Below are 22,594 nucleotides of genomic sequence, written 5' to 3' on the forward strand. Positions count from 1 at the left end.
AAATAACTAAAATTAAATAAACCAATTTAATTTATAAAAGAAATCATAGTTTTATAAATCAACATGGGCAAGCCTGACCATGTCCTAGGCCTAGATAAATATTATTATGCTTGAATAATAATAATAATAATAATAATAATAATAATAATAATAATAATAATAATATAAAAACACCAAAAATTAACTAAAAATCCAAAAATTCTGAAAAACTAAAGATTAACTAAAATACTAAAAATAATTAAAATTTTAAATTAATTGTATTTTATTAAAAAATACTGAATAATAATGAAAAAAATAATGTATTTTAATTATTAATAGTAATAAAATTAACAACAATTATTTTTAAACTATAATTAATAGTAATTATAATTGCTATAAATAGTATAGAATTACATTTAATTACCAAAAGTTATATTTATTACCAAAAAAGTACATTTAATTAGCTTTATCCAATAAGCAATTTTTTGAAAATATGATATTTTTGAGAAATTACTATATTTTAAATAAATACAATAATTTAATAATTATAATATCTTAGTAATTAATATTAAAAAGTAACAAATCATTTATAACATAACCTAACCCAATTAGATTTTTAAATTTGCAGGCTCAAGCAACTATTTTCTTTTGAGTTAGGTCTAGCTAAGATATGCACCATGCCCACATTTTATAAAGGGTAATCATATTTGAAGTCTAATTGGGTATGAAACTTTTGGAGTCCAATGATGGCTTTAGTGGATAGGGCCTAAGCTAAACAACCCCTAATAAGATCAACTTGGAATTTATATGCATATATGGTAAATATTATTATATAATATTTAAATAAAAAATTTATATTAATATATATAGAAATGTTATATATATTTTTATACTAGAATAGAATTAAATAAAAATTTTAATTTGTAAACAATCATAGTTTTATAATTAATACATGCCTCTTTATCAACAGGAAATGTGCAAGCCCGAGTCCGAGCCCAAAGCCCGATCTGTACACAAAATGTCTTATTTCTATATGCTTTTATAAACTAATATTATATTAATTTAATAAATTAATAAACTATTTATATTTCCTAATAGTAAATGATATTTATTAATAATTTAATAAGCATATATATATATATTGAAATTTTGTCCAGGCCTAAAAAATAACAGGTCAGGCCAGGTCGGGTTGTCAAACTACCCGGCCCATGAATAGGTCTAATTGTATATATAAACAATTGACTTGGTCCGCAGCTTGGCTTGGCCTATGGACCAGCCTAGTCCATAGCATGGCACGGGCTGTGGGCTGTACCAAACCAACCCCCTAAATTATCCTAGGGTAGGGAGGCATGGCCTGGGATGCCCCGTGGGACAGCACAACATGGCTTGCACTTTGTGCCGACCGCATGCAGGTCATATAATGCCAGCCCAATATGACCCGATTTACATATCTACTTAAACCCGCCCCATACTGGGGACAGGGTGGGAAAATTCAAGGATTCCCCATCCTTGATGAAGAGTGGGGTGCCTTGCCCTTGAACTCGCTCGACATTGAGAAGTGTTTGCCTTGCTCTGAACCTACCTGGCACTAGGGATGGGACAAGGATGGGATAGAGTGTCTTGACTATAGGGTAGGGATAGGGATGGGGTGCCCCGCCCTAAACCCACCCTGCTGTCATTCCTATATAATTGTTAATTATTAGTGAAATTAATATAAATGTTAGCTTTTGTAATTATTTTTATTTATTTAAAGTTAACAAATTTTTCATTTAAAAATAATAAAAATAATAACAATTATTACAAATTATTAATAAAATTAAATTTATTAAAAAATATTTGTTCATATTAAATTAACAATAGTTATTTTTTGTAAATGAACATTAAATGGAAATACAAATATCAAAATTTTAGATATTAACAATAACTTTGAATATTTTTACTTAATTAATATCAATTTTTAATTATTAATTTAATATTATTTAATAATAGATAAAATTATTAAATCTTTTAGATTTTCCCGTGCATCACACGGGTCCCGCTAATAAATAATATGCAGCATCTGGCTATAATAATCCAGACAGACCAGCTAACTTGGACTAGCAATACAAAGTTCTGACGAAAATTAAATTGACACAAATTACAATAGTTGCACCATTGTACCTTCTAACCTGAGCAATCAAAAGTCAAATCAACACCCAACCACTAGGGCTATTCAGAAGATGTTCTAAATCCACCAAACTGGGCCGACTTGACCCGAGATGGTCTGTTTCTAAAATGGTCCGGTCGGTCTCGGTTTAAAAATGGCAAAACCTTATGCCCCGGTTTGGTTGCGGTTATGCTTTTTGTAACCCGATGTGAAACCAACCAGAGCATACTACACATATTTGCTTTTTGTAATTCATATATCTTTATATATTTTTCATCTCTTTTACTTTTAATTGACAGCCACTACTTTCTAATCATCTCCATCTATGATCTAATTAAGACACAAAAAAAAAAAAAAAGTAAAAAGTTAAATCTATTTATAGGAGTGAAAACCAAAGAGAGAGCTTGTCAGAAATGTAGAGAGCATATATAGGCACAGTTTTAGGCTACAAAAGTTAATTTCGGCTACAAGCATTAATTTCGATTTGGTTTAACTAAAACCAATTAAACCAATGTTAAACAAAATGAAATTTAAAATTGGTTTTCTCTCTTTATCGGTCAGTTTCAGTTTTCAACCTGACATTTTCGATTCAGTTGACAAAATCAAAGACAACCAAATCGAACGTGAACAGCCCTACCAACCACAGAACAAGTAATATGTTATTGAATCTATTTGAACACCAGAAAATGTGAAGATACAAAATGCAACGAGAGATTAGAGAAAGCAAATGGAGAGATCTTACGTAGGAGGGCTCCCAAACAGCCAATTGCTGAAACTAATGTAATTAGCAGCTTCATGGCCAAAGAAACCTCATACTTTTTGGAAGCAACCTCACTGATATTGTAATTAAGGTATATTTACAGTGCAAGGCTTCACTGCTCGCAGGTGATGACACAATCGGCGGCCAGGGCGCTTTCTGGTGGGGAAAATACACCAAGAATGACAACAAATATAGCATACTCACCCTGATTGTAATCATACGCTCGAATCAGGTCGAGATATTCTCAACACTCCATCAGGGCAACGTTGAAATTGTCTAATGCCAAACGAGATGAGTTGGCATTAGGTCAACTGCTAACAAATTCACTCTTGTACTTGCACACATCCACCCTTTGTTTGCAACAACCATTAACACCCTCCATACAAACCCCGTGGAAATTGATGCTAAAACCTTTATATACATAAGACCTTGCAATCATTTCTTTCCTTTTCGTAAAGGTCAGTTCGGGGTCCGTGGCTTGCCCCATTAGCCCCCACCGGATACAATGTAGTATGGGGTGCTAATGTGAGGTATCCCGCATTCATAGCATGGGATGCTGTTGTGAGGTATATATGTGATACGTTCCCTCTCTCTGGCATCTAACTTTTAGGGTGAGTTCTAAAGCACATAACAAAATGCTGCTTTCATAGATAGAAAGAAACCTGTTTAACTACAGTACAAAATTCTAGGTTCCAAAACACCATCAAGAAATTACTAACCTCTGTCCAACATATTAAAGAAACTCTTCCAATTAGCATTTTTATTTAAAGGTGACAAAATTAGAAAGTGTGAAAAAGACTTGCAACATTACACAATATCTTCTCCATAGCTCCAAACATTCTAATACACAATTTATATCGACAGAAAAAAAATACCCCACATCGACATGGTTTGCAACTCCATGGAAGGACGTCCATTAACACAGAATCGGAGTTTTATCATATTTCCGAGGCATCCATAATATCCTGCATAGTCGCTTCAGCTTCCTTGTACAGTATTTTCGGAGTTCAGGCTTTAACAGGTCAACAAATAAAAGTGGAATAAGCTCTAACAACATTTTATATCTCTCAGCATCTCTAGTGCAGTTTTTTATCTCTTTTTCTTCCATGGAATGTGACGGTAACATTGAAACCTCGGAAGCTGATTCTCTCAACATCTTTTTATAATACAGGTACTAAATACTATCTCATATTCCCTAGTAAGTTGGGTCAGGATTGAACTTCACAGATTCCCTCCAGATGAGCTCCTTGATGTTCTCTTCAGTGAATGATGGTTGCTCAAAATCAAAAACAAAAGGCTTTGGGCAAATAGGCTCATCATTGATATTATGCAGTGATGCCAAGTATGGGTGGCACAATGCCTCATCAACTGCAAAGGAACAAGAAAAAGTCCAGTGAGCCAGACTTAGAAATCCTGTGTCTAAAATTAACTCTAATTCGTTATACCTGTAATGCGCCTGTTTGGATCAAACACAAGCATTTTCTCTAGCAAATCAACAGCCCCAGGAGACATATTGGGGAATCTAGCAGAAAATGGTTGTCTTGGGTATTGTGGAAGCTGTCTCACATATCTCCGAGCATTATCACTTCGAAGAAATCCAAGGCTGGCGTCGTCAGGTGAACCTATTAACTTTTTGAGAGAAAAGGAAAAGAATTCACAGCATAGTCAGCATCATCCTAATAAGAAAGCAACCTCCAACACTGCTTTTTAACCACGACTTTTCCATCATTTCTTACCTTTAATCTTTAGAATCAGTAGAGACCATAGAAGGCAAAGGTGAAAGAAAACATACTTAAATATTCTTCTCATTTTTTATTTTTATTGTTCCAGAAAATGGTATATTTGATAACCTTTCAACTTCTTTGGTCATGACAAATAAAGAGTAGATAGAACTCTTGAATATTTGTTCTTGACCTCTTACGAGTCTCCTAAAATGATACTGTGTCAGCAATAGTAATTCAGGTGGTGTAGTTGTGTCCCTTTGGGTAATAAGGAGTAGATATGGCCTAAGAATGATATTATATGAATAATTAAGGATCATGCACCTAGTAATAACCTCCTTGAAGTACGAGCAGAACCTGAATGCCTGAGAGATATAATGAATTTCCATCCAAGTGGGGTTATTTCATCATGGGAAAAAACAAGTTGTTATCTTGGATAATTAAGCAGCAGCAGCAGTTGCAAGGTTGCCCAACATAAATCAGTTAGTGCCAGTAATGTTCCAAAGAATACCTCCGTGATAAGCCTCAACTGATGAACATAATCTTTCCCAGGAAACAAGGGCTCTCGTGTCATAATTTCACCAAGTATGCAACCCACTGACCAGATATCAATTGCAGCAGTGTATTCTGAGCAATTCAGGAGCAACTCTGGTGCCCGATACCAACGAGTAACAACGTACTCAGTCATAAAATCTGTTTCAGATGTTATCCTTGCCAGTCCAAAATCTCCAATCTTAAGATCACAGTTAGCATTTAAGAATAAATTGCTTGGCTTGAGATCACGGTGCAAGACATTTGCTGAGTGTACATATTTCAGTCCTCGCAACAACTGATACAAGAAGTACTGCAGCAGTAGCATTGACATATCAATCTCATATAGATGTTTACTTACAGAAAGTAGATGAAATTAATCATTAACAAAAATTGTTGGAATACTCCCACTCATAAAAATATCAAGGATTACATGCAATGGGAAGTGGAAGAAGGAGAAGGAATTATATCTCAAGTCTGGATATTGAAGGGGTAACAATTTCCAACCAAAGAGAAATCGCAAGGGCCTTTGTAGATTATTTTAGGTCTATTTTTGGAAGATCCCTAAACAATAGGGTGTCGATTGAGGGATTGGAATGGCCAACATTGCAGCTAGAGGATAGGGAATGGTTGTAAAGGAAATTTGAAGTGGAAGAGATAAAAGAGGCAGTGTTCTCTATGGATAGATCAAATGCACCAGGCCCAAATGGTTTTACGATGGCTTTTTATCAGGATTGTTGGGAGATATTAATAAAGGATCTATAGCTTGTGTTTGATGAATTCCATTCTAAAGGAGTGATTAACCCTAGGCTGAACTCCACATTCATTGCTTTGGTTCCTAAGAAAAGGAATGCAAATCACCCGAGGGACTTTAGGTCGATTAGCCTAGTTAACAGCCTTTATAAGATCATCACTAAGGTGTTGTCATTAGAATTAGGAAAGTGCTCCCAGCAATCATAACAGATAACCGAGTAGCTTTTGTGAAGGGGAGACAGATAACAAATCGGTTTCTGATAGCAAATGAGAATTTGGAGGAGTTCAAGAGATCCAAGAAAAAAGGGGTGGTTTGCAAATTGGACTTGGAAAAGGCTTATGATTTGTTGGATTGGTCTTTCTTGATGGAGGTGATTATCAATTTTGGGTTCAGAGATGATTGGTGAAAATGGGTGTTGGGTTGCATCAAGAACTACCATTACTCCATACTGGTAAATGGGACAATGGTAGATTTCTTTCTAGCCTTGAGAGGGATTAGACAAGGAGACCCCCTTTCCCCTTTTTTATTTACATCGGTTGCCGAAGTTCTGGGGAGAATAATTTCCAAAGCATATTCTATGGGCTTAATAAGATGTTGGAGAGTTGGGAGGGAGAATGTGCAGAATGTGCCACTCACACATTTGCAATTTGCAGATGACACTATACTCTTTTGTGAAGCAGGGAGTCTTAACAAGATCAAAAACCTGGAGCTCACTATACAACTCTTTGAGCAAATGTCAAACCTTAATGTGAATTTTGAGAAGAGCTATATAGTTGGGGTAAATATGGAGGGGGAAACATCTGAGTGTGCAGATATTTTAGAATGTGCAATATTAAATTGGCCCTTAAACTAACCCTCGGAAAGGTGAGTTTTGGGTTCCGGATGTGGAGAGATTTGAAAAGAAACTAGCAACTTGGAAAAATTATTTGTCTCTTGGAGGGAGAATCACTCTAATCTGGTCTACATTAGCTAACCTTCCTGTCCACTTTTTGTCAATCTTTAAGATTCCGATTAGGGTGCCTAGTAGATTAGAGAAACTAATAAGAGACTTTCTCTGGGAGCCGGGGGAGGAGAAGAAGGACCATAGGGTAAGGTGGGAGATGGTTTGTAGGAGTAAGAGGGAGGGAGGTTTGGGTATTGGGAACATAAGGAATAGGAACTTGGCACTACTAGGGAAATGGTTATGGAGATTCACATTGGAGAAGGACACACTTTGGGTGAAGATAGTGGGTAGTATTCATGGGGTTGTAGACAATGGTTGGGATTTTGGTATTCTGGCAAGGACTACAAGAGCATCTCCCTGAAAAGCTATTCAAGCTATCCTGCCTTTGTTCTCTCCATGGATTAGGTATGACTTGCACTCGGGCAATCTACTTAATTTTTTAGAACATGTTTGGATTAAAGATTCTCCCTTAAAAGACCGATTCCCGAGCCTTTTTGCTCTTTCCACATTTAAAAATGAATTGGTTTCCTCATTCCTTGTTCCTTCTAATTCTACTTCTAGGGTCGACTAGAACTTGGGACTAAGAAGAGATATCAGGGACACAAAGCTTGATTGTATTTTATCCTTGTTATCCATTCTTGAAGGGGTTTTCCTAGACCCAACAAAGGCAGACAGTAGAATTTGAACACTCACTCACTCTAGTTCTTTCATTTGTACCTCTTTTTTTAAAGCTCTAACACAATCTTCCTCCTCCAGCTTGCCATTCCCTATTAAAGACGGGTGGTGTCATCCTATACCTCCTAAGGTTGGGAGTTTCTGTTGGGAAGTCTTTCTAGAAAGAGTTAATACAACAAATTTACTTCAAAGAAAAAGACCCAATAGTTGTTTCTGTCCTCACTGGTGTGTTCTCTGTAAAGTTGATGGATATCAATTACTAATTTCTTGTCGGTTTACTAAAGTCATTTGGGAATGGTGTACTTCTCTGTTTGGGTGCAGGCGGACCCCCCATTTAAATGTGCAAAGCTTATTCAATTCTATGCCAAATTGGAAAACAAAAGGGAACAAGACTATGTGAAGGTGTATGAGGGCAGCAGTCTGTTGGACTATTTGGGAGGAGAGAAATTCACGGATCTTCTCAGATAAGGAGAGAAGTTTGGAAGTAATATTGGAGGTCATCCATATTAGGGTGATACACTGGCTGAAAACCTTGGCTTTGTTTGCAGAATTATCAATTGATGAGTTGCAAAGAAAATGGAAGGAGATAGCAGAAGTTGCTCCAATAAAGAAGGCCTCAAACTCTTGTTGGCTCCCTCCACCTCATGGCTTTACTAAATTGAACTTTAATGGTAGCAGCATGGGTAATCCAGGGCCATCCGGAATAGGGGGAGTAATAAGAGATGAAAAGGGGAACAAAGGATCAAGGATATGCAAATTAACAAGCTGATCATAGAAGGAGATTCTGAAGTGGTGGTGAATTGGCTAAACGAGGAGAACTCTAGACTTTGGAATTACAACAATGAAAAGAGGAAATTTAAATGGCTAACTAAGGACAGGGAAATTCGATACAAATGGGTAAAAGGAAGTGCCAACTCATTGGCAGATGGTCTAGCTAGACAAGGGGTGAACAGAAATTCTATATTTTGAGTTGTATTGTAATCATTTTTTTGGTGTTCAATGGTTGTTCTCGGCAGCTAAGATTGTTTAGCTCCCTTGTTCTATAACTTTTCATTATATTAGTACAATTCACAGTTATTGATCAAAATAAATAAATAAATAAATAAATAAGGATACTCCTGTCCAAAAAGTTACATAAACATGTGTACTTTTGTACCCAATGGTAATTTATGATAATATAAATTTGGGTAGACTGCTTTCAGAGAGAATGAAAGATTTGCTCTAAGTCTCTCCTAAGCAGGTCAACTACTATTTCTCTCCCAATGTCCTTTCTTTCTTTGTTCTCCTTCTTCCTTAATTATTTTTATTTTTGTTGAGTTGGGCCGATTTCTAGTTATTGGGCCCAGTTGTTTTGTTCTTATTTTAAGTTGTTAAGTTAGGAAGTTGTTGGGCTTAAGGCCCATTAGCTTATGTTTTTTAAGTTGGGACTGTTCAGCTACTTTAGTAGCCGCCCTACTAAGGGCATTCTTGTAATCTTTCTTTCCCCTCTTTTCTTCTCTACTACTGAAACTCTTCATCCTCTTCTTCTTTCTCTTCACAAGGAATTCATCCTAATTTACAAACAATGATTTCTACTTGGTATCAGAGCAAGGCCGAAGGTTCCTCAAGCTGTTTTCTCATTCAGCCCTGGATTGGCTGACTGCATGGTGATTGAAGAGGCTGATCAGAGATCTCAAGTAAGCCCAATTTTTGGACTTTTTGGTGGATCTGTTTTTCCCTATAGCTAGTCTAGGGTTTCTCATCAAAATCAGAAAAAACTAGATAAAGGGGGAAAGTCCTGTTTCTGTTGGACTCTTCAATTTTGACCTAGGAAGTGGCACCCTAGATTTTTAGGGTTCCTTGGAGTTTTCTATAGGGGGCGGTTCAAGTCCTACCTGATTTGGAGGTTTTTGGAGAGAGTGGCTGCCTCTTCTCTCTCTTCTCCCATTTCGCAAAAAATGAATCTTTTGTGGAAGGACCATCTAGGGCACCAGAAAGGTGTTGTTGGTTCCAAAAGTGTTTCATTTGATCTTCTTGCATACTACAGTAATTTTCTTTGCACCTTTTGAGAAGTATGGCGGGTCACGGAGTTGAAAACAAGCCCGAGAGTGAAATGGGACCAGTAAGAGGAGGTGCTGGAGACCTTTTCAGGGTTGGGACCATTACTACAGTTAAGTTGGATGGTTCGAATTACTTAGAAAGGTCACAATCTGTAGAGATGGCCATTGGTGCTTGTGGGAAGTTAGAGTATATCACTGGTGAAGAAGTGAAACCCGAAACAAACAACTCCCGGTGGGTATAGGAGAATTATATGGTGATGACTTGGCTGTGTAATTCCAAGTTGCTCCATATAACTAAAAACTTTTTATGGGCAAATACAACTAAGGAAATATGGGATGAGGTTGCAGAAACCTATTCACAGAGGGAGAATGTTACTAGGACTTATCAATTGAGAAATTAGATTATTACTACAAGGCAAGGAGATAGACCTATTGCAGTTTACTTTTCAGCCTTTAAGACCTTGTGGCAGGAGATTAACCATTTAGAGACATTTGCTTGGGAAACTACCAAGGATGTAGCTGCCCACCAGAAACACCTAGAGAAGTATAGGGTGTTTGAATTTCGTGTTGTCCTTAATCCCAAGTATAATATTGCAAGACAGCACATTCCTTCCAGGGACAGTGTTACCCTCTCCCAAGCATATGCCTTTGTGTTAGGGGAGGAGAGCAGGAGAAATGTGATGATGAAATATTCTGGTTTTGATCAATCAGCCATGGTTAGTACTGTGAGACCTAAACAAGGTGGAGACCGGGGTGAATCAAGAAGGAATACAAAAAAGATTTGATTTATGACTACTGTAAGAAGCCTAAACACACAAGAGATACTTGCTAGAAGCTTCATCCACATCTTATGCCAAATAGACTCAAAAATAAGAAGGGAAATGCTCACATGGTAGTCACTGGTGACATTCTGACCCCTCCTACAACAGTTGCTCTGGATTTTGTTGCAACTGCTACAGTAAAGGCCGAACTTGAGAGGTATGGGCAATTTTTGAACCAGTGGGATACAGCCAATTCTAGTTCACCAATAGGCAGACAACAAGGTACAGGTGGTTCTGGTGGAGTTCACTCTACTTCCTTTGCTCACACAGATAGTTCACATGCCACTACAAATTATGTTTCTACTTCAGGTAAGGAGGGACCTCCTTGGATTATAGATTCTGGAGGCTCAGAGCACATGACCCATAGCTCCAATTTTTTCCTCTTACCAGCTCTGTTCTGGCAGAGACAAGGTCTTCACAGCTGATGGATCTCATGTTCCCATTGCTGGGAAGGGGTCCATCAAAATTAGTGATTCCATTTCCCTTCCCTCTGTTCTTCATGTTCCCAGATTGAGCAACAATTTGTTATCTGTTAGTAGTTCGATTAAGAACCTGAACTGTTTAGTAATCTTTTCTCCCAGTCATTGTATCTTGCAAGATCTTGACTCAAAGATGACGATTGGGAGTGGTCGTGAAGTGAATGGAATCTACCTCCTGGATGTGCTTCCTCCTCATCAGAGTCATCATGTCAGTAGGGATAGTGAGTCAGGGTCTGTGGGTCAGATTATGCTTTGGCATAATCGTTTGAGTCATTTGCCTTTTTCTTCTTTGAGCCTTTTGTTTCCAAAGCTATTTGAGTCTGTTAGTTTGTCAAGTATGGAGTGTGACGGTTATCAACTTGGAAAGCATTGTAGACATTCCTTTAAAGATAGTAATAAAAAGTGTTCTTCTCCCTTTGACGTGTGGGGACCTTATCATGTTCCTTTTATGGGTGGTTATCGATATTTTCTCTTATTTTTTGATGATTTCTCTCGATATTCTTGGGTTTACTTGACGAGATCTCGAGATGAGGTACCATCCTTGGTAAGGCAATTTCATCGGATGGTGTTAACACAATTTGGAACACGAATAAAGGTGTTCAGATCAAACAATGCCAAGGAATATTTTGAAAAACACCTTGCCTCATATCTGTTAGAATATGGTGTTGTCCATCAGAGCAGTTGTTCCTATAGTCCACAGTAGAATGGTTTTGTAGAAAGGGAGAACAAACACATTGTTGAGATTGCAAGAAGCATGATAATCACATCTATAGTTCTAGTTCGGTTTTGGGGTGATGCAGTTCTCACCACAGTATATTTGATTAATAGGGTGCCCTCTTGTATACTTAGATTCAGCACCCCATTCAATCTCCTTTTTCCTGAGGGGGGGATGTTTCATATTCCTCTCAAGGTGTTTGGGTGTGTCAACTTTGCATATATCCTTGATCCTCACTGCTCAAAGCTTGACCCGAAGACAAAGAAGTGTGTCTTCCTTGGATATGCAGAAAATCAAAAAGGGTACTGCTGCTATGATCCAGTCTCTAGAAGTTGGTATGTTACTATGGATGTCACCTTTTTTGAGTCCACATACTTCTCAAACAATCCTTTTCAGAGGGAGTGTTTTGGGGAAGTGAACAGTCTATCCCTCTCCCAGTTCCAGTCACTGTGTCCACTCCTGTGCTTGATCCTTCTGTGTCACCTACCTTACCACCTCCCTTGCGTCCCACTTCTTAGCGTTACTCAAGACAAAGACTTCACAGGGAGGTTGATTCCATTGCAGCATAACTCACATCACTTTCTGTTGGTCCCTTGGAGACTCCAGATTCAACTGACACAGATTCAGGTATTCCTCTTGATCCCTCTACTGTTTCAATTCCCATTGAAGGGGATCCTTGGTGTCAGTTCTAATTGTTTATGTGGATGATATTGTTGTCACAGGGAATGATCTAAGTAAGGTTGATTGTCTGAAGATGAATGTACACAGAATTTGAAATCAAGGATCTTAGAGAACTTAGATTCTTCTTTGGCATTGAAGTTGGAAGATCAAAACATGGATTTTTATCTCTCAGATGAAGTATGTCTTGGATCTTCTTCAAGAAACAAGGAAGCTTGGAACAAAGGCAATCAGTACTCCTATTGATCAAAATCATAGAATTAATGCATCAGAATGTGAGCCAATAAAGGACATTGGGAGACATCAGACTTGTGGGTCTGCTCCTATACTTGTGTATGACAAGACCAGACATTTCATATGCAGTAAGTGTGGTAAGTCAATACATGCATGCTCCACGAATCCAGCATTGGGAGGCTGTTGACAGGATTCTTGCTTATCTGAAAGGACACCCGGGCAGAGGCATATTGTTTGCTAATCACGGGCAATTGAAACTAGAGGCTTATACAGATGCAGATTAGACTGGATGCCTTGATGACAGGAGATCTACTTCAGGAGTGTGCACTAACCTTGTCTCGTGGAAAAGTAAGAAACAGACAGTGGTGGCAAGATTAAGTGCTAAAGCTGAATACAGGGCCATGGAACATGGAGTTTCATAACTTCTCTGGATCCGTTCTCTATTGGGAGAAATTGGTGTACAGGCAGAAGAACCTATGATGTATTGTGATAACCAGGTAGCAATTGACATTGCCCATAACCCAATTCAGCATGACCGGACTAAGCACATTGAAGTAGATAGACATTTCATCAGAGAAAGGGTGACTTCTGGGGAAGTTTGTCTCCCATACATTGCTTCTGATCTGTAGCTTACTGATGTTTTCACAAAAGGTGTTGCAAGGAACAAGCTGGAGCATGATCTGTGCAAGTTGGGAATGTGTGACATTTACTCCCAACTTGAGGGGGAGTGTTGAGTTGGGCCGATTTCTAGTTATTGGGCCCAGTTGTTTTGTTCTTATTTAAGTTGTTAAGTTAGGAAGTTGTTGGGCTTAAGGCCCATTAGCTTATGTTTTTTAAGTTGTGGTTGTTCAGCTACTTTAGTAGCCGCCCTACTAAGGGTGTTCTTGTAATCTTTCATTCTTTAAGTATAAAATATAATGAGGGGTTGGTGGCCAGAATTAATTTTCAATTCTAGTTATCATCCCACACTTTCTTTCCCCTCTTTTCTTCTCTACTGCTGAAACTCTTCATCTTCTTCTTTCTCATCACAAGGAATTCATCCTGATTTACAAACAGTGGTTTCTACTATTTTCTTTTTTCCTTCTTGTTCTGACTATATTAGAGCACACTTACATAGTATCAGAGCAGGATTTGTGAGAGTTTCTCTTTTTCCTACTTGATTTGCTTAGGGCTTCAATTCTATTGGTGTTGTGGTTAAGTCTTCAAAATTAGACCAAGTCAGGGTATGTTTCTAATTTGACTAATGATGGTTTCAGCAATCACAACATTTGTCAAGGGTGATCTATGAGGTGAGATCCTCTAGTGGGCACAAACCAAGAGGAAAATTGTTGTTTTCATGGAAGAATCAATTTGAACTGTGTTGATTGTGAGGTGATTGCAGTTATGATGCAAAAAAGTAAGATTTAGCCAAGCACAGTGTCAGATTTAGATGTGAGATAGTGAAAGGTGATTTGGCTAGTGATAAAGTTGGTATTCTTTATGTTAGAGCTAGTCGAATAAGGGTAGATTAGTCATTTTATTTCTGTTAAGTTATGTGCTTATGTGGCAGTTTTAATAGACTTCCTGTCCCATACTTAAGTGGGGGGCAATTTAGTCTTTCTACAACTAATTAGAGGCTAATCCAAATTAGGGTCGACTGATTGGGTTTAGGCTATCAGATTCAATTGTTCCTCTTCTTCTTCTTCTTCTTCTTCTTCTTCTTCTTCCTCTGGTTCGAACTACTGAAGCCACTGAGATAAAATGGTATCAAAGTGACGTTGCTCTTTAAATCTCTGCTCGTGATTGCTGCTCCTTTCTGTTCGTGACTTCTTTTTCTTCTCTCTGGACTACAAATGGAGAACACAGACTCGACCTAGGTCTGAGAACACTTCGGCCTCTCTTTCTCTGCTCAGAACTTGATTGCCTATCAAGAGAATAACTCTAGAAATAAGTGGATGGTCAACTGAAGCTCTCCATCAAGGTCGGTTATCCTTTTTCTTTGTGTTGGTGGTGTTTCTGGGTTGGAAAACCCTCAGAAATCTGCTCGGACTAATCATAACTTAAAGAACTAGGTTATTTGTAGCCTTGGTTCTTGGCAAAAGGCCCAAGAACTAGGTTATTTGGAAAACCCTCAAGGAGGTGTATGTTCTTTCTTTTTGCAACAGCGTTTTGTTGTGGTGTTCTTGTACATGAACTTCTATGAATCGATCCATGGGAAGCAAAGAACTCATTTAGCTCCCCATGGAAATATTCTTTCGCTTTATCAAATTGAAAAATTTGAACTTCCACATGGAACTGTGTAAACACCATCCTTTGGAAATCTCTTACAATCTTAGGGACTTCGTCTCTGTTATGCATGGGAAAAACCCATGTATAACGGGAGAAATCATCAATCAAGGTGATAAATACTTATACCTGCCCTCCAAAGTTATGGAGTAGGCCCCCACACATCAAAATACGCAATATGAAAAGGGAAAATTGATCTTTTATTACTTGAAGAAAATATTGTTCTATATTTCTTGCTCAATTAACATGTTTGACAATGAAAATCTGACACTGAACAAGACAAATAATAACGGAAACAAAGACATTATTATCTCAAGACACATGACCTAACCGATTATGCCACAAAACAATTTGACCCTTATTTGACCGAATATGAGGCTCTGAAAATGGCACTGAGAAACCAGCTTTGTTGTTGAGAGTGTAGAGAGAGACCATCCACTAAGCTTCCTCTACCAATCGTCCTCTCAAAAATTCGGTTCTGAAAAATACATGAATCAAGAAAAAAGGTTACAATGCAATTTAATGAATTTGTGATACTACTAATAGGAAGAAGGTTGAAAGGAAGCTGAGGGACATGCGAAACATTATTCAGGTTAAATCCTTGGGGAAGGGATATTGATCATTGACCTACAATGGAAGAAAAAGATCCATCTGCAAGTCTCACCTTATCTCTTCCTAACAAAAGGTTATAAGAACTGAATAGGTTTGGCTTACTAGTCATGTGATTAGAAGCCCCTAAGTAAATGATCTAGGGGGAATCGGTGGCTATGGAGACATGGAAGGCAGAAGCTACATTACCTGATGTATACGCAAATGAAGTAGAAGGGTTACCAGTGGCTGATCTGTCCATCTAGCGCAAGGCCCTACCATATGATTCCAAGTGACTATGGAAGGAGTTCATAATGTCTTCCTTGGGGTCAAAACCAATGAATTGTTCTCGAGTAGTATCATTTGGCACCCAAACAGACTAAGTTTCTTGGGTTACCACATTTGCTATGTTGTGGGCTGTATTAGGCTTCTTCTAACTCTGTACCTTACCCATGTTCTTGGTTCTTTATAGCCCACTTTGGTCTTCCATGGAGCTCCCAACATGTGTCACACGTATGTCTTGAAGGATGACAGTGGGTGTAGAACAACTTATCCTTATCATTGGCTTTCCTGCAATCATTTTTCTTTCCCATGTTATTTCCACCCATTGCAGCTAATGCTACCTATTGCTCCCCCTCAGTTGTAGCCATTACACTCCGCCTACTTTCCTCAGACTGAACAAGGGCATACACCCCTTGGACTGAAGGCAACTCTTTACTTCCAAAAATATGAACTCTAAGGAGTTCATATATGGGGTTTAGTCCCAACAAGAAGGTGAAAACCCGCTGCTGAGAAACCAACTTCTTATAGGCTCTAGTATCATCCTCATGTTCCCATTCTATAGTCTGATAGTGGTCTAAATCCTTCCAAACTAAGGTAAGAGATGAATAATAGGTTGATAAGTTGCGGTTTCCCTGTTTACAAGTTGAGGATTCAGCTTGTAAACGGTAGATCTTAGCAAAGTGCCTTTACTCATAATAGGTGGTTTTGGCCTGCTCCCATATCTCATTTGCAATACCTGTCCATATAAAATTCTTTTTCACATCAAATTCCATGCCTGCAAGAAGCTAGGACATCACCATATTGTTTTCTTGGTCCCACTGATCATGTTCAATAGTCCCACTCTTGGGTTCTTTAACCCTTCCATTTATGTAACCAGCTTTCTCCCTTGTTGTTACATAAGGTTTTACACCTTTGGCCCACTCCAGGTAGTTCAGACCATTTAAAGGAGTGATCAGCATAGGAAACATCATGCTTTCAGTCCCCATACCTACTGTACCACAAGTTGATGTAACCCAGATGATGCAGAATCATTATCCGCCATTTTCAAAGGAAGGTCTACAAGGCAAAAACAAAAAACTGCAACTGCACAAGACCAGTCCCCACACCAATACTACTTCTACTAGTCACAATTAAGGCACAAAACTCCACACACTACTTCTAAAAATATGTACACACTACTGTAGCACATAAACAGTCCAAAAACCAGTCCAGGAAGAAGAATATTGCTGTAAACCCACACTTCGCACACCAATTCTAACACATACCTGGACAAAGGGGATCACACACCCCTGTACAGCACTTGTATGAAGGTGCAAAAAGCATAACCAAGCCTTCACAGCATCAGCCGAAGGTCAAAAAAGGAAGTTTAGGTCTTCATAGCATCAGTCGAAGGAGCCAGGCCTTCACAGCCTCAGTCGAATGTCAAAAAAGGAAGTTTAGGTCTTCACAACATCAGTCGATGGAGCCAAGGAAGCTTTACAACATTGGCCTCCACCAATTAGGGTTACCTTGGTGCTACGACCAAGGAAGAACCCAAAATAAGTGACAAGAGATATTTCTGATCAGTCCGATTAAATATTTTTGTCTTAAAAGTCCAAGAAAATTGGCGCCTGGGTTGAGTGAATACTTCTTAGTGGAAAAAAAAAAAAAACAACTCCCATTGTCCAGAGTGTCGCTCCAATACCATGTAATCATACAAGAAAAGAGGAAAAAGAGAGGAGACAGAAGAGAGGAGAGGAGAAAAGATGTGAGAGTCAAAAGTCATAGACCTATCGGCGCCCAACTTCACTTTTATTTAAATGTGTCACACAACTTATATCAAATATAAGAAATTGCAAATAGGCCCCTAGTGGCACACCCTAATACAAAAGAAAAGAACATGCTGACAGCGGTCTAAGTTGACAGCATTGTAACAGCATGAATAAAGAAAAAACTATTTAAATCTAACATGTACCTAGTACAATCATCAATGAACAACACAAAATACTTGTATCCCATTCGAGAAACAACAGATGAAATCCAAACATCACTATGTATAATTTCAAAAGGTGAAGTAGCATGTTCAACTTGGTGAGTGAATGGTAAAATACAACTCTTACTCAAACAACAAGAAACACAAGACGTATCAAAAGATTTCATAGATGGAATTTTAGTTTTAATAAAACTAGACTCAAACAAATATTCAAGTTGTTCAGAGTCTGGGTGACCAAAACGTTTATGCCACAAATCCCAAACATAGTCTCTCTAACTCGAAATAAGACCCAATGTAGAAAATGTCAAATAAGCAGAGGATGATGCAGATTGTGATTTCTCAAACTCCAATGCAAACAAGCAGCCCAGCCTACACCCCTTCTCAAACTCCAATGCAAACAACCATCAGAGAAAAAGGTTAGAATGTGACCTTCAACAACTAATTGATCAACTAAAATAAAGTTAGCAATAATTGTAGGAACAAGGAAATTCTTGGCAAGGGACGGGGAGTTTGAGGGGGAAAGTTTGATATATACAGCATCACTCCCAATGATATCCAGTTTCTCACCATTAGCAATGATAATATGTTTATGGTTGGTCTTAGAAAGTTTGTTAGAGGGTTCAGGGTAGGCCCAGTAATGTGATTTGTAGCACCATAAGCAATTATTCAAACTTGAGAAGGAGAAGAGCAATAATCGAAGAACTCACCTGATAGGCCAATAGCAGAAAAGGCATTAGAGATAGCAGAGGATACCAATTGTCCTATCTCTTCCTTATTAATGGAAGCAAAGGATTCTCCCTTGGCAATAGAGGCATCAGACACTTGTCCCTCAGACACCTGATAAGCTCGTGGCTAATTCTTCATGGGACCCTTGGGTGGACAAATAGGGCAATCTAGAACGATATGCCCATGTTGTTTGCAATAGGTGCAGACATTATTCATTTTGCAATGTGAAACTATATGTCCATATCCCTTACATAGTTACATTCATAGGATTGGGCTTTAGAAGGATCCTTTCGACTAGATATATTATTCTCGAGTGCAATAAAAATAGTATTAGTCCATGAATCAAGATGTTTCCCATCTATATTTGTAACAGCTAGGAGTCTAGTTTCTTCCCTCAATAACTCTACTATCACAAAGTCTAAATCTGGAAGAATTCCTCTGCTCAAAATATTTGACCTAATTATTTCATACTAAGGTCTCAGCCTCATAACGAATTGGTTCACCTTTCTATTTTCAAAATGCTTCTACAAATACTTGACACACTCAACAGGATCAAAAGGCTCAGTATGAACTAATTCATATTCAACCCAGAGATCAATAAAGCTTGCATAGTATTCTTGTATCTTTTTGTCCCCCTAGCAATAGACAAAGATTTCATATTCAATCTACTATTGTTGTGACATATTGGACTGATGATAAACCTTTTTCAAATAGGAATACATCTCATAGACAGTCCTCAGTCTTCTCATGGGAATACCAATGTGAAGCACAATGGAGCTCAAAATCCAGGAGACTAATTTTCTATTGTCTAACTTCCAATGTGCATAGGCTTTACTATCAGTCTCATCAAGTTTACATATAGTCCCATTCAAGTAACCTTCAAGTCCCTTTCCCCCAAAAAAGAAATCGAAATGGAACTTTCACATACTGTAGTTAATTCCATCAAATTTTACAGGGAGAATGTCTATCTTTTCAGCCATCTTAAATAAGCAAAATCAACCTAGGAAAAGGATAGCAGCACCAATGTTCACTTAAATCAGCAATAAACTAGGCAGTGAATCACCTTAGCTGTATTTCTCAAAAAAAAAAAAACATTAATATCAAATAGCAATGAAGTCTGATCCCAAAACAACACCAAACTAGAGCAACTTTAGCAAGGATAAGTCACTCTATAGAGGCACCGAAACCTCCAATAAGCAACCGAGAACAGCGCAAACTAGAGTTCCAAGGACTGATAATCGAAAAGAAAATACCCTAGGGCAGCACAAAACTAGGGTTCCAAAAACTGATAATAGTTGATTAAGACAATAGTGAGATACACCAACCTGAAATGTGAAGTTTTCCAGAGCAGCTTGAAGAGATGACTTTTATGTCTATTGAAGTTCCTCAGTTTGAAGCATGAAAAAACCAGAAAAAAAAAGTTCAAGACTGCTGCTGCTGAGGGAGGAAGAAGCCAAACTATTGAGATTCCTCATTCTGTAGCTGTTCAAAACTGAACCATAAGGAGCCAAGCTGCTGCCACACTGGAGAAATCAGTACACAGAAGGAGGAAAAAGGCTGCTGCCACCCAGGAGAGAAGACCAGAACTCCTCCAAGACTTGTCAGTTCCCATTGATTTTCTAAGAGAAAAAAAAAAGAACAGATCTGGGCGACACAACCAGTCAGAAATCCTTCCAGACAGAAGCCTCCGAGAAGAACTATGGTTAGGGTTGAAAAGCACAGCCCTAACACCAGTCAAAACACCCAGAGAACAAAACCCCTAATATGCCCAACAAATGAGCAAGGAAAGAGCAGAAATTATCAAACAGCCTGCGCTGATACCATGTCAACAAACCCAAAGCAGAATACAGAATTCCGTGCGTGAAGAATGGATGCTTAGACCCTACCCCAAGGGGCTTTTATATAGATGATGAAATTAGAGTATTTACAGAGAGGCTCTTGTAGGGCAACAGAATATAATTACAGAAAAGCCCTTGTAGGGCTGAAGAAAAAATAATAAGATATACATCAGTTAGATACAATACAAAAGGAACTATGCTAATACGGTACATCAGTGAGTTTCTTCACAGGTAGCATCACAGCCCTATACTTGGGACCTGCTGAACAAGGTGATTGTGGCAAGATCAAAACTATTGGCAGCAGTATATGGGGTTGAGGCAAAAGAGTTGGGTATTGATAGACTGATTATTGAGGGTGACTCAATAACTGTTCTGAAATGGCTGAAGGGGGAGGGGGTGACATGGCATTTGAGGAATGAATTCAGGCGATTTAAATGGCTACCAAAGGACATGACAATCCGAGTTAAATGGGTGAGGAGAACTACCAACGGCTTGGATTGGGACAGCCTTTCTAAAGTTGTATTCTTTCTTTTTTTTCTTCACAACTCTTGTTGTATCCATGCTTTCTTTTTATTAATGAAATCATTTGTGTGCTGCTGATCTAAACAGAAATAGTAGCTTATGTGTTGACCTAGCTCAAACTAAGCATCCAAAAGTTGGTTGTTTAACTAATTAAAGATATCAAGCATCAACTTCATTGAAGAACAATCCTCAACTTCATGAATGTAACTCCATCACAGACCAAACTAAAAGCTTTCTTGAATAAGAATTAGATGGATAGTATTAGGCCTTGATAACAGCCACCAATGGGGGAATACCATTAGCAGTAGAACGAGTGTACAGATGGTTAACGAGTTGAAACATTCAAGTTTCTCAAACTCCAAGTTTCCCAACAAAGTTAGGGAAGTAGTGTGCACAAGCTTTGGGGGTTGCAACTACTAAATGACAAACTTCTTTGTTTTGGCTGCAATAATAAATGACAATCTTGATATGGAAAAGTTGAAACTATGAACATCTCAAGAAAAAAAGATTAGTGCAAAACCTGACAATGGTCATCTGTTAATGGTTGGTTAGAGCGGATTATCTGATGAAGATCAGTGTCCATTAATTCATAAACAATGTAAACATCATTAAAGTTCTCCTTCTGTGGAGGTCGTATAATGTCTTTGAGGGCAATAATCTGTGGCCAATAAAGAACAGAGCAGTCAGATGCCGAAGCCCTTGTCATACTATAATAGCAAGCAAGAAATATCTTAGAATTTCTCCCAACTATCTAAAAATCCTTTCCATTTATTGTCATAGATTGGGACCACTATATTATGCCCAGATACACAGTGGACAAGATATGGGAAACAGAATAAGATAAAATAAGGGTCCAAGCGTCCCATTTAATATGCTTATATCATACGTTCATATCTAGTATTTGAAAGTGCCATTTCATCAAATTTATATATTGCCAAATTTCATTAATCTTCTAACATATAAAGACTTTTTTTTATAGATAACTGAAATATACACAGATTTTTTATGGTATAATTTGTTAAAGCATACTGGTCTATAACATTTTCTGCTAAAGACGTTAAGGAACCGAGTATTCAACATTAGACATCAATATCCATTAAGGGAATTCATGTACATAATTCTTTTATCACTCACTGATAATTACATTATTGATAGTATAAGAAATAAACAAGTATGTTGCAGTATAGCATGTAAAACTTTCCATTTCACTTCTGTAACAATGTTGGACAACTGCAGAAAACTTTTATTGGGAAAAGTTTCCCTAATGGATCAAGTAGGGAGGTTTCTACATGACCTACCCTAATCTGCCACATTGACTGATGAGGCAGCTAATCCAAACCATTCACTAAGTAGGAAAACCTCAGGATTTGCCACATGTTTAAATCTTCCAGTCCATGTTAAACTATATGCCACTTTGTATTTGAAAATTTTTTCCAACTAGTAGAAGCCATTCATATTTTTAGCTTTTTATTGATATAAAACTTGCCCATAAAAAAGATCTTAGTTTGAAAACATGGCAAGGTCTTTTTAGGCTGAAATTTGTTTAACAAATATGAGGCAAGAGGAACATAGGGAGCAGCCCTTTTTGGCTCCAAACTAATTTTCCACATGGAAGATTCTTGGGTCACCTAAGGAAGCTCACAAAACAACCTAACTAGCAAAGCAGTTTCCTATTTCTAGACCCGAATTTTAATTATATGGATAACATCTGGCCAACCAAAAGACAAAAAACTAGAAAAAACAAATTGATTCTGAGGTTCTACTTTGTATTTCATTGACCTGATGTTAGAAAGATGAAAAATAAAACATCAATTAGAATTCAACTTAGTTTTAAAGTAAAACTAGAAAAAACTCTATAGATAATCTGAACAATTGGTTAAGACTTATCAGGAATCTCATTCCACATTGCAACAGCATTTTGTTGAT

The 22,594-nt window shown here is 37.8% G+C and overlaps 1 protein-coding gene across 2 annotated transcripts in view; it reads right to left on the bottom strand.

Moving 5' to 3' along the window:
* Nucleotides 1-3,618: 3,618 nt before the first annotated feature.
* Nucleotides 3,619-22,594, bottom strand: part of LOC148848777 (mitogen-activated protein kinase homolog MMK2) — a 35,247-nt gene continuing 16,271 nt past the window's right edge. For both annotated transcript variants that reach the window (XM_088949382.1, XM_088949383.1), the window contains exons 3-6: nucleotides 21,189-21,326; nucleotides 5,118-5,450; nucleotides 4,331-4,514; nucleotides 3,619-4,253 (exon numbers count right to left, since the gene is read on the bottom strand). In XM_088949382.1, coding sequence (XP_088805508.1) covers nucleotides 4,081-4,253; nucleotides 4,331-4,514; nucleotides 5,118-5,450; nucleotides 21,189-21,326 — 828 coding nt within the window. In that variant the 3' untranslated portion in view covers nucleotides 3,619-4,080. The remainder of the gene's footprint in view (nucleotides 4,254-4,330; nucleotides 4,515-5,117; nucleotides 5,451-21,188; nucleotides 21,327-22,594) is intronic.

This window comes from Nelumbo lutea, chromosome 6, assembly GCF_056320005.1.
Source record: "Nelumbo lutea isolate HS-2025 chromosome 6, American lotus-T2T, whole genome shotgun sequence".
Classification (NCBI taxonomy): domain Eukaryota; kingdom Viridiplantae; phylum Streptophyta; class Magnoliopsida; order Proteales; family Nelumbonaceae; genus Nelumbo; species Nelumbo lutea.